At 50.6% G+C, this 14,927-nt stretch overlaps 4 protein-coding genes and 2 non-coding genes across 6 annotated transcripts; 3 read left to right on the top strand and 3 right to left on the bottom strand.

Annotated features, from left to right (window-relative positions):
- Positions 1 to 602: 602 nt before the first annotated feature.
- On the top strand, positions 603 to 2,243 carry LRP88_11647 (protein translocase subunit TIM50; the record flags this gene model as incomplete). The annotated part of the gene is made up of 2 exons (XM_083248071.1): positions 603 to 1,580; positions 1,632 to 2,243. The coding sequence occupies 2 exons, from the start codon at positions 603 to 605 to the stop codon at positions 2,241 to 2,243; spliced, it is 1,590 nt and encodes a 529-aa protein (XP_083095501.1).
- Positions 2,244 to 3,612: 1,369 nt separating this feature from the next.
- On the bottom strand, positions 3,613 to 3,705 carry LRP88_11646. Its single transcript has one exon. It is a non-coding gene; the product is annotated as a tRNA-Ser (tRNA).
- A 721-nt stretch (positions 3,706 to 4,426) lies between these two features.
- LRP88_11645 lies at positions 4,427 to 4,520 on the bottom strand. The gene has a single exon. It is a non-coding gene; the product is annotated as a tRNA-Ser (tRNA).
- A 2,300-nt stretch (positions 4,521 to 6,820) lies between these two features.
- LRP88_11644 (uncharacterized protein) lies at positions 6,821 to 7,330 on the top strand (the record flags this gene model as incomplete). Its single annotated transcript, XM_083248070.1, has 1 exon — positions 6,821 to 7,330. One exon carries the CDS (start codon positions 6,821 to 6,823, stop codon positions 7,328 to 7,330), a length of 510 nt encoding a protein of 169 aa, XP_083095500.1.
- A 123-nt stretch (positions 7,331 to 7,453) lies between these two features.
- Positions 7,454 to 9,343, bottom strand: LRP88_11643 (uncharacterized protein; the record flags this gene model as incomplete). The annotated part of the gene is made up of 2 exons (XM_083248069.1): positions 7,454 to 9,108; positions 9,208 to 9,343. The coding sequence occupies 2 exons, from the start codon at positions 9,341 to 9,343 to the stop codon at positions 7,454 to 7,456; spliced, it is 1,791 nt and encodes a 596-aa protein (XP_083095499.1).
- Positions 9,344 to 11,172: 1,829 nt separating this feature from the next.
- LRP88_11642 (calcium:cation antiporter) lies at positions 11,173 to 13,834 on the top strand (the record flags this gene model as incomplete). The annotated part of the gene is made up of 2 exons (XM_083248068.1): positions 11,173 to 13,461; positions 13,511 to 13,834. 2 exons carry the CDS (start codon positions 11,173 to 11,175, stop codon positions 13,832 to 13,834), a joined length of 2,613 nt encoding a protein of 870 aa, XP_083095498.1.
- Positions 13,835 to 14,927: the final 1,093 nt, after the last annotated feature.

The following is a 14,927-nucleotide window of genomic DNA, read 5'->3' as shown; positions in this document are numbered from 1 at the left end:
TCGGGATAATCAGCGGGAATTGGGGTCGTGGCGAATTAGAGAGAAAATTGGTCAAGACCAGTAAAGTCAATTATGTCGACTGTTGTCGTCCACTCAGAAGATGGACGGACCGTGAGGCACCGTGAGGGGAAGGAGATGAGGGTTTGGGTTGCAAATTAGAAAGGCCATGCCGCCGTTCGATGTCGCCTTCAACGTCGGAAGATGAACGCCATGAGCCTGGGGAGGTGAGCAGGGGCCTTCACTGGATGACATAGCATCATGGAGGGGACGGCGGGGAATCGGAATCTGCTTCATGATGGGGGCGTGACCAGGGCCTCACGTGAAGGTCTCACCAATCAAGGCATGACGCCATCGGTCAATCTAAAAGTCCGTGACCCCGGCTAATCCACGGCGGATCTCTCCAAGGCCAAAGCCCCACTCCACGCCCGCCGTCCGATTTTTTTTCCACAGCCGACGGGCGCGGTGCGTGCGACGGCGGAGCAATCAGACCAACTTCGTCAAGCTACGCCATTGAAGTCGAGTCCGCTTCGCCATCGACTCCCGCGCCAGCAGCCACCCCAATTCTTGTGGTATTATCCGGGACTCCCTCTTCAATCTTCGCCATGCTGTCCAGAGTGGCCCAGGCTTCGCGCTTGGGCTTGACGGCAGCTCGTCTGTCGAGGCCCGCCGCATCGCCTGCTCTCCGAGTCCGTCCCGCAGCAGCTCCCGTCCTTGTGTCGCCGTGGCTTCGAGCCTACTCCAAGGACAAGGGCCCTTCAAGCCAATCGCCTCCCAATGAGACAAACAAGAAGCCCGCGCAACCCCAGAACGATGCCGATGCCGCAGCGAACGAGAATGCCGCCAAGTCTTCCGAGCAGAATGTCGACAAGGCCGGAGAGCAGTCGCCCGAGGCCCCGAAGGAGGGCGAGCAAATACCCTTCCACAAGCTCCCCGACTTGACCCAGGGTATTCCTTCGACGTTGGAGTATGAGATGGAGGGCGACAAGAAGAAGCCATCGCAGGCTCTGCAAGAGCTTGAGGAAGAAAGCTCGGGTGGCCGTGGTGGACGTGAGCGATCGGAATATGTCTCAACCTCGGATCGCAACCGAAAGTGGTGGACAAGATTCATGCTCGTTGCGACCGCTGCTGGTGGTACCCTTGCCGTTCTATACATGGGCCGCAACTGGGAGGACACTATCGAGGCTGATCGTCATTCCGATATTCCCAATGGTCCTGGTCTCGGTCTCTGGTGGAAGCGTGCCAAGGCCCGAATGACCGAGTCTGTCACCTACTACCAGGAACCCTCATTCGAGAAGCTGCTGCCCGACCCCGATCCTTCCTTTGAGCGCCCTTACACCCTCTGTCTGAGCTTGGATAACCTCCTTGTGCACAGCGAGTGGACTCGCGAGCACGGCTGGAGAATCGCCAAGCGACCTGGTATGGACTATTTCATCCGATACCTCAGCCAGTACTATGAGCTGGTTCTCTTCACTACTGTTCCCTTCGCCACTGGTGAGCCTCTTCTCAGGAAATTGGATCCCTTCCGCTTCATTCTTTGGCCTCTGTACAGGGAGGCTACCAAGTTTGAGGATGGCGAGGTCGTCAAGGTATGCTTTACTCTTCCATAGCTTCCACTTGTGCTAACTTTTCAGGACCTGTCCTACCTCAACCGTGATCTCTCCAAGGTCATCATTATCGACACCAACGCCAAGCACGTCCGCAACCAGCCCGAGAACGCCATTGTCCTACAGCCCTGGAAGGGTGAGCCCGGTGACAAGGAGCTTGTTGGTCTGATTCCCTTCCTCGAATACATCCACACCATGCAGTACTCGGATGTCCGCAAGGTCATCAAGTCCTTTGAGGGCAAGCACATCCCTACCGAGTTTGCCCGTCGTGAGGCCATCGCCCGTAAGGAGTTCAACGCCAAGCAGCTCGCTGCCAAGCACAAGCACAGCTCCGGTGTTGGCGCCCTGGGAAGTTTGCTCGGCCTGAACCCCAGCAACATGAGCATGATGGTGAACCCCGAGGGCGAGCCGAACCCCACCGAGGCTTTCGCCCAGGGCAAGATGTTGCAGGACATTGCCCGTGAGCGTGGCCAGAGGAACTACGAGGAGCTTGAGAAGCAGATCCGAGAGAATGGTGAGAAGTGGCTCAAGGAGGAGGCCGAGATGATGGAAAAGGCCCAGAAGGAGGCCATGAACAGCATGATGGGCTCCTTCTCTGGCATCTTTGGCAACAACCAACCCCCCGAGAAGAAGGCCTAAGAAGCCCCAAAGAGGTGCCAGCACATCTCCACTAATTAATGTCTTGTAATCTTTTTGTGTTACGGCGAATTTACGGAGGGGATGAAGTCTGCTAGTCACGTCATCTTCAGACTGAGAGGGAGAGAGAAGTCGCCTTATAGAAAAACAGCATTTTGGGACGGGAAGGCATTATGGGACATTCGGTCAGGGATGGGAGTCTTGACTTGTAAAAGATGGTGGAGAGATGATGTGTATATTACGTGTACCGAGATGTTGTATAACAAACAAAATGAACCAGTGTCTTGATTCGAATTGGTCTCCTGGCGATGTGAGGTTTGGATGAAGATGCGATGCCGTCATACATGTAGCTCTTCAGGTGGACTAGAACTTGGACCTTGTATCTACTGCTGGGTTACTGTTGGGTTGCTTATACCCGCGAAACCGCCTTGCAGCTCTAACTTCCTCTGCATTCTTTTATGATGAATACGGAGATCCAACACTGATCTGATATTCCGTGCTCAAGTGTAACCAACGTAGAGCAGATCTTGCCCTGCACAACAAGGCTACCCGGGACCAGGAAGTTGTAATGAGTCGGCTGGAGAAACGCAGGGAATTGAGGATGATACTAGCTTATCTCAATTCTTTCCATGCCCATGACATTGCAAAGGTATTTGGTCTCTTTCTGACTTGACTTCACTGCGACGGGGGTCCCGGGCCGTCTGTTTTATTACCTTTAGCAGGAACAGCGCATTGATCTTCAAGTGTTTATGTATGGGAGTGATTCGGCATGCAAACCATTTGGATACATCGCTTTGAAAGTACCCCAAAGACTTTTCGGCCAGCTTGTAGGGAACATTTCCGTAAAAGCCCTTTCGAGACCGACCGGAGCCCGTACCACCGAGGTCCGGTGGTCGGCGCCGTAGAGGCCCACACGGCCCCACATTTCGGCCGGAAGATGGCGTTTTGGGAACTTTGGGCGCGGAGACCGGGAGATGGAAGCCAAAATAAAGCCAAGCGATGCAATTGAGGCATTTATGAGTGAGTGACCAAAAGAATGACGGGATGTTTTGCTCAAGACCCCGTATAATGAGTTTAGAGTGGAAAAAAGACAGTAGCACCCGCAAAAAGACTCGTGATGGGAGGATGAAGAGAGGTCACAGCAACCACACCGGGAGTAGAAGATGATGATATCAGGAGGTAAAAAGAGCAAAAAAATACTACGCTACACGTTTTATGATGGCTCTTATGATAGGAGTATAGATAGGGAGTTACCTAAACAGGAAAATTGGCGAAACACAGCAAAAGTTAACGAACAACACCACAAGACAATAACAATGGCATCAGAACTTAGGAATAGCGAAAGAATTGTTCAAAAAGACAAAAAGAACAACGATAACGGCAGGATTCGAACCTACGCGTGCGAACACAATGCCTAGATATGCAGGATAGCAGGGCATCGCCTTAACCACTCGGCCACGTTGTCTTGTGGTGGATTGATGCGGGACCGCGCAAAGATGCCTCATCATGGGTCTGGGTGCAAGAGAAGAGGAGAAGACTTCGTCGAGGAGACGAAGAATCGTATAGAGAACTGTGCCATTTAATTTCAATGATGTCTGAACAGATAGTGGCTCCTCTTGCCTGTTGGACGGTCCCATAAGTCACCAAGACGGACACTTGGTTGGACCACTAGGGAGCCAATCAATTTACAACTTCTGCAAAATGGGGAATCAAGCAGTTTATTTGCTTTGCCTTTTCTGCGTGATCAAGGTGTTGTTGATATGAAGGAAGCTAGTTATATCGGAGTGCTGGTATTTGTCAACCACTCTGTATATTAGACTTACCTCGCAATTGGGTTGTTTCTTTGCAACACGCAACTTGAGGCAGAATGAAGTGCTAATAAGACCACAGCTGTACTGAAAATAGCTGGATAAAAACATCAGCGAATTGCTCTTACTAAGATTCGACTGTGTCCTGTCTGATCGGCGTGAAGCTGCTCTTGGACTTAGAGCTGCCGGTAAGCATTCAGGATTCTGGAAAACTTTAGGTCATCATAATGAGCACTGGGAAAAACTAAGCGGCAGGTTCCTCACAGCCAGGTCCCATTATTTGTCGATGAGATGGACTCACCACCGCCACCATCTCAACCTCAACACCAACTATTTCATCACCATGATCATGTCGACAAGAAGAGCAAAAAAACAAAGCGACAACGACAAGATTCGAACTTGCGCGTGCGAACACAATGCCTATACGATCAATGATAGCAGGGCATCGCCTTAACCACTCGGCCACGTTGTCTTATGGGTTGATGCGGGACCACGCAAAGATGGGTCATCACGGGCCTGGTGTAGGGGAGTAAGAGGATTAGACAAGACAGATCATCACGTGAGACCTTCTGTATTACCATGTGTTAACAATTCTTGAACAGAGGTGGCTTCTCTTAACTCTCGGACGGTCGCCAATATCACCAAGACGAACACTGAGCTGGTCCATTAGGGAACCAATCAATTCACAACTTTTGCAAGATGGAGTCCGAATAAGACTACTTGAGAAATTTCATTATCCGTATCGCCGTAATCAAGTTCATGTTAGCTAGACAGCCAGACTAACAGGAGTACCCGCAGTTGTCACAGATGGCTATGGATGTCCTTTCGGCCCTTCCGATGTCTGCTGACGTCGAAAGGCTCTTCTCCACGGCAGGGAGGATAGTGTGGGACGACCGGAACAAGCTAGAAGCGAGTACCATTGGGATGACGCAGACGGTAAGATCGTGGCTGTCGAGTTGAGGTGTGGCCACACATTGCGTGGATGGGAAATGGAATAGATCACCAGCTTGGATCCGTCTGTCTGTTTGTAGAAGCTCACGATTACTGCTTTAAAACTTTTTGTATGAGAGTTTCAATCTGCCGCACAAATCTTTCTGCATTATTACCACGTCGGTGGAGGAAGTGCATGCATGTTGGTTGTCGTATTCAGTCCTTGCTTGATCCGATACTTTGATCTGATAAGGTCCGAATTAAGACAAGGAGCTGAGGGTAATAGGCACATACTGGCTTGAGTTGCCAGTCGCACGCAAGCGTGCGGATCTTTTTCTTTCTCAACCAACAGGTGACAAAAGGACATTGAGGTACCTATTTGATGCTGAATATCGACCGACCAATGCAGCTCTTGTACCTCCTATCAACAAAAGTTCATTGTAGGTCATGCCGTGTTGAGATAGAAAATGGTTCATATATATTTATATGCGCCTTTTGTTGGTCCTGAACCCTCACAGCTGCGGAGAAGTAGCCATGTCATTCGCTCAAGAAGAGATACGTAGACCTGGCCATGGAGGGAGGTTATCCAAATGATGCTCGCTCATTGGATGTGTTCTTTAAGATCAGACAGGAGAAGACGCTGTGCAAATTCGGCACTCGGCACGCCAAGTCGTTCATCCATGATCCCTCTCCTGGTAACGAACCTGGAGAGGGCACCTTGACCTGCGGCAGCTCCCAAACTATTAACAATATCAGGAAAGTTGTATTTCCAGCCAGCATAGTAACCAGGGTTAATCATGCTTGTGGAAATATGAACAGCATTGGGAAATCCCATGTGATAATCTCTTCTCCAGGTATATAAACACTAATAAGCAAAGCCAGTTCCGTTGATTCTCAATGCACTGGTACAGTTATTCGACTGCCTTTAGGTCATTGCCTTCAGCAGGTCATAAATCATTCTAAACGTTCCCGTGGATATGAAGCTCGGTACGGTCTCAACGCTCTCTTGGTGCAGATTTCTTGTCAAGGCCTAACGGAGGAGTAATAGGGTCTTCCCTCCTCGCGGCCTTGTTCGCTGGCAACCTCGTGAACGCCAAATACACGGTTCAAATTCCAGATGATGCTATCTGGGTCACCACCTGGGAGCAATATCATGCTGAAGCTCCCCAGTTTGGCAAGACGGTACTTTACAAGTACGGAGGCTTCGTCGTTGAAGTGGATGACAAGATTGTTCTGGCCACGGATGAGAAGATGACCAAAGAGATTCACGATCTACTCACTGCGCTGGAGAAGAATGACGCGGAACCTGAAAGCGAGCTACAAACTCCAAACAGGCGGAACACGGAGATTCGTGGACTAAGAAACAAATGTTCTCACCCTCCTTGCTTTGGTCCAGGAATTTGTACCACCTACTCCCATTGCTATGTCTGTACTGGGCTCACCGGAGGGGTTTTTAAGCGAGGCAGGTGCATTTGAGCTTGGTACCCAATTTGGTTGATACTTGGGGAGATAATAAGCCCATGTGGTGCAGAAGGAGAAACTCTTGTGCTGTTCGCTTAGGTGGTCATGGATCGAATCAGGATGCTGAATACAGACGAACTTTTGAAAGCAATACATATTACGTCATAAAATCATACGATATCTTGCGAGTGTGATATTGTTGGTTCAACCAACAACAGGGATTCGAAAATCCTGGCGTCACATGTCACCACGAAGTTGGAATGCATGGTCACCCATGATTGATATGACCAACTCCATCTGCACTATCAGTCTAGATTTACCTGGCTCCAATTTGTTGAACCCAACCCATCTTTTCTCTCTCACACAACATCCCTATAAATCATGTCTCAACCCAGCCCAAAGGCTCAAGAGACCATAGAAACACCACAATGCAGCACTGAAGATGGCATTGCATACGAAGCTCTTCCACCGGAACAAAAAGAGATGAGCGACATCTTGCGTCACATGGATCGCGACCCTGACTTGATGGGTATTGCACACCTCGGCGATGACGGAGTATTTCGCTTTCTCGACGCCGATCGCAACATTCATTACGCTACCCCTTTGAGGCCTACCTTGATCAAGGCTCTTCTCGATCGTCTACCACACGATGAGGAGGCAGAGAAACGCTACCGTGGAGTAGACGGAACCAGAGTACCGAAAGAACAGTGGTATAATCCACCTGCTGGTATACTTCCTCCGCCATTGTCAGAAGAGGAGCGGAAAGAGGAGCGGGAAATCATGGAAAAGCATAAGGAGAAGTTTGACAAGATACGCCAGGACCTGAAAGATGGCATTTACGAGGATCGTCCCGTCTTTATAGAATCAGACCACAAGCTTGAAGAAGTGTGATATAGTCTAGCTCGTTAGGGTATTCGAAATAGAATCACGAATGTCATTCAGTCTGGAGGACTTTTATTACGGCGACCCATACGTGCACAGCCGGTGGTGTCTATATTAGGTACCTACTATCGTCTACCTCGGGCTCCCTACTTTCGCGCTGCTTAGTGAGAACACAACTGGTGGTCTCATCTCCCTCGACAGCCTGGAAACCGCATCGTTGTCCGAAAATCCCATCTCACTCAAGCCATCTAGCTCATCAGCCTCCTCTTGGACATACAATGGCGGTTCAATCTCGAAAACAGCCTGTATATCACCGTGAGGCGAGAAACCGGTGAACTGCCATGGTCTAGATGACTTCCTTCCTGATACTGTGGTCCATTGCCGATGCCTCTCGCAGAGGCCAATGACAAGTAGTAGCGGGGCGTTGGATATTCTGACAAGTGCTACATGCGTGAGGTGAAAGGTCCTTGGGGAGAGAATGAGCCTCAGGGGAAGAAGTGTGGCAAGGGCGAATAGGTTGAAGGGCGGCGGATAAGCGAAAATAGCATCGCTTTTGACACCTTCGAATGTCAAAACTGCACGTCTGAACTGTATCTCGACCGTTTCTGAGGTAACAATCTTGGAGAACCGATTCGTGAGAAGTGAGACAAGAATAGTGAGGAATAGAGTATTGCCGAGAAAAGCAAAGGCGATCGTGAGGCCTGGTCCGAGGATAGCGTGGAACTGAACAGATGCCTCTATGCCAGTTCCATCCAGACCAAACCATATCCATAGAAGCCACTTGATGATGGTGAAGTCTCCAGGAATAGTGGTCGACTCATCTCCTGTTGCCAACCACTGTAGTGCCAGTAGGAAACCAGTGAAGCACCAGGTTGCCAGGAAGGTCAGGATTAGAAACTCCTTCATCATTGCGTGGAGTGATATAAAGACTATGTGATCCGGAAGAATGTTGAAAGCCAGTCGAGTGAGCAGCACAGGTGCTGCCAAGCATAAAAAGTTGAGCGCCATGCCCCTTTCTATGGACGCAATGGTAACCTCGCAACCCCGGATTATAACGTAGATGGTGAAAATGAGTGTGAAGGTGAGATCCAGAAATGACCACAGCTTCTGGGAGTGAATGGTCCATCCATGTTCGATGATGGCGGCAAACTCATGCAGGACCCAACCAGCCGAGTAGAGTACAAAGAACGTCTCGTACATCCATAGAGCGTTGGTACCTCGGTGCATCATTGTCAACACGTAGAACGCAACCAGGACAATGTATTGTACAAACTCGATAGCATACCGAGAACGTGGCACAATAAGCCGACGGTGATTCAGCAAAGACGCCTTCTGAGGATCGTAGAGGGAGACAGGCTGATAGTCGAAGTGATTCGGTAAAAGGTCAACAAATGACAGTGGCGTATACACAATCCACCCCTGGTACACTGCCTCAATGACTCGCTGACACCCCGGCGAACTAATAAAGTTCTTGCTCTCAGAGATGATGGCCAGCTCGAGGGCTGTGATCTTCCTTTCGTGTCCACCACGGTTTTGGATTGGCCATTGAGGATATCGGCCTGAAGTTTGAACATCCTCCGGGGCACCCGAGAAGGGGTCAAAACCTTCGACGAGGATTTTGGAGAGTGTGAGCAAGCCACCCTGAACAGGGTTGTCTTCTTGAAAGTTGCGTATGATGCGTATAGCTAGTAGCTCGCACAGGTTGGCTCTGGCGATGCTGGTGCTTTGATGAACAACGCTGGATTGTTCGCGGAGGAACTGAACACGGTTTGCCAAGAGGCAGTATACTAGTCATATCAAGTTAGCGATTTTGAGACTTGGAGAGCATGCATCACTGTCAGGCGAAGACGATGAACACACAGAGACGGCAAAGGAAGCATGCGAACCTATCGAGTAGTCATACTCATCGTATAATCTGTCGAGTAGTGGGCGTATAACAAGGTTGTTGAATCTTGGGCTAGTCATATGATCTAGAGAATATGGATCATCTGTTTGACAGTTAATATTTGCCAGGTGATCCATCCATGCCAGGGAGTATACCAAGACTTGCGAGAATAAACTTGCGTATCCTTGACTAGTCAGCGCAGCTTTGAGAGAATGTCTACTCCCAATAAAACCTACCGGTGGATGGTTATGAAAACCGGAGGTGCGCGCCGGTCTTGTTCCAGGTCAAAACATGGATCGGTCTCGACGCTTTCATCCGCTTCAAAGAAGAGAATGTCGTTGTCGTCTTGTTCGACGTGGCTGCCGGGGCTTGGGTCGGCATCGTCTATGCTGTCATCCATTGCACGGATTAGAGGGAATACGGATGTAACGCTTGAGTACAAGGCCAGCCTCTGCAAAGACGGGCAGAAACCGTAATAGCTACAGGAGGTTCAGAGGGATTTTTCATCATTTAGATCGCTTGACCTTCCCCTCTCGTGGACTGAGGAGATCAGCGGATCGTGAGGCTGTGACCTTTGCCTCTGGATGTGTGGAGAAATTTGCCATAGTATCAAGCGCGAATTGGAGCACACTACGGGAAATACCATACGAGACTTGTTCTCTACCGATGACGCTGAGAGTATCAGGCACAAGTACGACCACACGCGACCTGTCTGATTCAAAAGTGGCTCCTACAGTACAAACGAAATACCTTATCGGATGGTGACCCAATCATACCTACGATCGACATACCTGACAACCTGCACGGGGCACTTGTCTGCAATGACTCGAGAGGGGACGGGGGCTGTGTCGAGGGAGCATACGGAGCCGAGCTGCGCCTCCTTGGACAGACGGCAACAGAAACCAGCTGCGTCATGGCACATGTCAAGCTCTCTGTTGACACGACAAGGGTCCAAGTAAGCTTTTTAGCGTCGGTCAGAGGGAGCTTGGCAACGTGGTACAGACGACGATCCACCCACCGGAAATGAACAGGTGAAAGAGGTACGGTATGAGGGATAAATCCAACCTGGAATTTCCAGCTTCTGCGTGGGATGGGACGACAGAAAATGTCAGACTAATTGATTCTAGGAATTACCTTAAGTCTGGACAGAATATTTGGGTGAGTGAGTGTACGTAGTTGCTCCTGGAACCAAGTTGTCTCACGGGTGCCTCGATTAAGCGCATTTTGAACTTCGATTCCTTGGCCTGTGCACACAGGAAGACAGGGGCACAAAGCTTGGCATCCCCGGACGATGCTTGCGTTGGTTGTCCGACATGAGAAATGACAGTGACGACGACGTGCAGAGGGCGAGTGTCGAATGCGAAGTGGCGGTGGTTGAGGGATTTTTGGAAGGGCGTTGCGGCAACGCTGGATCGGGCATGGCAATGCCCTTTTGTATTGTAGAGATAGGTAGAAATCTTGGTGTTTTGTATGGTTGTCGACTACCTGATACACGGCATATTAGCTCGAGTGGAGATGCTATTCCCGGCCCCGGTCACGGCGATCATAACAAGTCAAGCGTACAGATCGGGATACTCTATTCGTATAGTTTACGGCTGGCGGCCTCCCGGTCTCCATCTCGGTTGGAGGCAGATGCGCGTGTTGAGTCAATGTACAGCGCGGTAGCGAGAGGCATTTACCTACCGAGGCCGCATCATCAAGCATAACGCCTCCAACGCTGATCGGTGAGCAGGTAAAACACGTTCTAGGCCCCGTGCTGTGGAGCGCATCTGACCAAGGCAGGCTGTTGACGGTGGCAGTGTGGTACGTAGTTTGCGGGACGATGGGGGATTCTAAATGCCCTCTCAATGCTCTGACGAGAAGGGGAGAGAATGGCTTTACATTCCGATGCTCGTGTCTTTGCTGTCGGCCCTACCGCACTTGTTTAATCCTGAAAGAGGCCTGATTTGACACATCTCACGTTGCAATGCCTCGTCGACTGTCGACGACCCTACGAATGCCCCGTCGAGACCATCTCTTTTCCGCAGACGACGATACCGCCGAAGTCGAGGCTGATTCATTCAGACGCCGTATCGTAGGCCGCAGGAAATCAGCTCCTCCTGGCTTTGTTCCTTCAGAGCATCAGCACGTTGGCCAAACTGCTCCCTCTGGAATACCTAGGTTGGAGTTGACAGAAGCCCCGGACGAGCCACCTGTGCAAGATGATGCGGAGGTCGACTCGGACGCTGGGAGCTTCACTCTCAAACTCCGCCAGCAAGCCATCAACGAGACACACCCCTTTGGAATTAGGCTATGGAAACCCGCCCTTTACCAACGAGGCAAACCGCTCGACGACGATGAGAGCCGTGATATTCACTCCATACCAGGCCAGAAGGCCAATTTGTGGTCGTTGCTGTTCAACGTTCTCTGGACTATCTTGTTCGGTTGGTGGCTGGCCATCCTCGCTGCCGTCGGCGGTCTTGTATGTCTAGCATGTTCAACATCCAATTCGAGAGAATATGGCAGAGTCTTGTGTAGCTTGGCCGCATACCTATTTTATCCCTTTGCAAAGCTTGTGCGACTTGAGGCAAACGACCACCTCAACCAGGGACGCAGCATGCATGAGTATGAGCAATGGCAGAATGGCAGCCTGAATCATGGCCATCTTTTCTTCGGTCCCAGACAAGAGCAGCCCACGGGGCAGACTACCATGTTGGGTCGAGGCCAGTGGAACAGTGGAAAGATCATCTTCTTTTCTGTTCTATACTTATTTATCCTCCCGTCGTTGTTCCTGGTCTCGTTGATCTGCTGGGCCCTCGTCTTTACCATTCCCATGGCCAAGACGTGCACGCATCTTCTCCGTCATCTTCAACATTGCCCCCTCGCCCTCTCTTTCGATTCAGATGCCCACTCAGCGCGCTCAGGCGAGGAGCCAGAGCCCAAAGTCTTGCTATGCACATACTCTGCCGTCGGCTTTCGATACTGGCGCTACTCTATTGGCGGGAACAGCATCTTTCTCATCGACCTCATGGGCATTGCCTTGATCATAATCTTCAACTGGCTTATACTTCAGAAGCTCTTGCATATCCACACCTTTACTCTTCCACCTGGTTTACTCTTCCCGGCTAGCCTTCTTGGCATCATCCCGCTGGCTTATTTCATAGGCCAGGCTGTCGCTTCAATCTCAGCTCAGTCATCCATGGGCGTGAGCGCCGTGGTGAATGCATTCTTCTCTACAATATTCGAGGTCCTTTTCTACTGCGTGGCCCTCAAGCAGGGAAAGAGCCGTCTCGTTGAGGGATGCATCATTGGAAGCATCTTTGCTGGGGTTCTCTTCCTTCCAGGACTATCCATGTGTTTTGGCGCCCTCAAGCGCAAGACGCAGAGGTTCAACTCCAAATCAGCCAGTGTCACCTCGACCATGCTGCTTTTCGCCATTATTGGGGTCTTCAGCCCTACGCTGTTCTATGCAGTCTATGGCACCCATGTTATGAGATGCCGGGGTTGCTCCTACAAACCCACCCAGAGCTTGATGGCCAACTCTCGGCGGAGTGTTGCAAATTGCCAAACCTGTTCCATCTCCCAGGAGCCTGATCTTGATGGGAATCTTTATGTCCATGTTCTTCGGCCATTCAGCTACTTTTGTGCCGCTCTTCTACTACTGGCATATGTGATTGGGTTGCTATTTACTCTTCGCACTCATGCCGCCGTCATTTGGGCCGGAGATGTAGATGACAAGAAGCACTTGTCGCACAGACGACAGTCAGTAACTACCCCTTTGACCCAGGGAAGGCCAGCAATCCCCATTGGTGCACCCTTTGAGTCTCGGAGACACTCCTTCACCAGCCATCGCGGAAGCATCAGGTCGACCACCACGGTAGGATCTCCACGTGGAGCACTATCTCCTCTGTCATCCCCATTACAAAGGGTTGAGCCAGAGGTTCCGCCTAGGAATCTGGCACGAAGAGACTGCGATATTCTGCCTGAATTGCCTGAGGAGGATGGCGCTCAGGATGGCACAAACAGAGCATCCATCTCATCCACAGACGCTCAAGTTACCAAGACGATAGCATCAAAAGACAATGACTGGCATTCTGTACCCAACTGGAGCAGAACAAAGAGCCTGCTGATACTATTAGGATCAACAATTCTCTACGGCATTCTTGCCAACATCATCATTGAGATGGTTGATTCCATTCTCAAAGAAGTCCATGTAGATGAAAAGTTTGTCGGACTGACCATTTTTGCTCTCGTGCCTAACACGACAGAAATCTGGGTACGTTCCCTTGCCCTCCACAAGATACCGTCGCTCACACAGCCCGAAGAATGCCATTCTATTTGCCACCAACGGCAATATTGCCCTATCGATGGAGATTGGCTCTGCCTACGTGCTTCAGGTCTGCCTCCTCCAGATCCCGGCCCTTGTCTTCTTTTCTGCAGTGTTCCACTCACAGCCTGGCCCTCATGAGGATTTGAGGAACTATGTGTTTCCCCTTGTTTTCCCACAGTGGGATATGGTGCTTGTTGTCATTTGTGTGTTCCTTCTGGGGTACTTGTATGGCGAAGGGAAGAGCAATTATTTCAAGGGGAGCATTCTTTTGCTTGCGTATGTGGTTGTCGTCGCGGGGTTCTACTTTTCAGGGGTATGATGAGAGCAAGCAAATGGGGGTGAGATTTTACGACTTTAAGATTACCAATCAGGACCATCTCTTTCAAGCTGAGGTGAGTATAGAAAACTACTTGATACAAGGTAAATCCCCTTGACGGCCCCTTTAGAGCATGCTAACTCCGACCAGCAGCCCTGTTGCTGTGGGTGGGAGCCACACGGACCACAGGCGGCACTTGGGGAATAGCCATACCAGATAAAAAGGCCAGATCGACTCGACTTGAGATTGGGGATTACCCATGTTAGCTGGTTGTCTGCTCATGTCGGCTCTGGGCTTACCGACCATAGAGGACAGGTTCGGGCGCGATTTATCAGCCACGGATCTATACACTGTGGATGGAAAACGTGTCCGCAGGGCAGTTTCCTTAACCTCGTTCCCTCAGTGAAGTCTTCTGTGCAAATGGAGCACAGAGAAGACACCTCTTGTGTCTTGGCTGTTCCGGACTCGAGAGAGCGAGGGGAGAAGCCCGGATGGTGCTGGAACACTTGGATTATCGAGCGTTTTGGCGCAGGCGGTTTTGCGTGAACTGGAGAATTTCGAAAAATGTGTATAGGGGACTTGCTTGCGGCCGGCCGCGCATGAAACTCGACGGTGGGAATGTTCTCTACCGCGTCTCTCCCCAAGCCCGCTGTCGTTCTGAATCGGAGGAGTTGGTGGCTAATGACATCGGGAACTGGCCGTGTGTGCAAGGCACGGTGGGCGATGTAGATGATGACAAAGATTGCTATGATGAGTGCAACTAAAAGAAGCCCCCAAAACGTGCTGGAGTCCATGCCATGACTTTCACGGTTCTCTTGGGATCCCGCCATGGGAACCACTAGAAGAAGCGAGGCGCGGGGGTCATGCTGTGTGGAAGAGTGAACGTGGGATGGGAAGGGAAAACAACCAGTTTTTAGCTCGTCAGAGCTAGATTTGACTCAATGTCATAGGTAATTATTTCCTGCGTTGAGGGATTTGAGGTTGTCAGAACATATTCGCCCTTCTGCTCAGCATGGAGGCGGGTGTCCATCTGTCACCGCCATCCAGGGGTTCAGTCACAAATGACAGTCCAAAAGAGCCGCTAGTGGCCACAAGT

This window comes from Fusarium phalaenopsidis (genome assembly GCF_050370095.1).
Source record: "Fusarium phalaenopsidis strain FUZ10S chromosome Unknown contig_32316, whole genome shotgun sequence".
Lineage (NCBI taxonomy): Eukaryota > Fungi > Ascomycota > Sordariomycetes > Hypocreales > Nectriaceae > Fusarium > Fusarium phalaenopsidis.
Note: the sequence above shows the minus strand (reverse complement) of the source record. Positions and strands in the feature narration are given on the sequence as shown.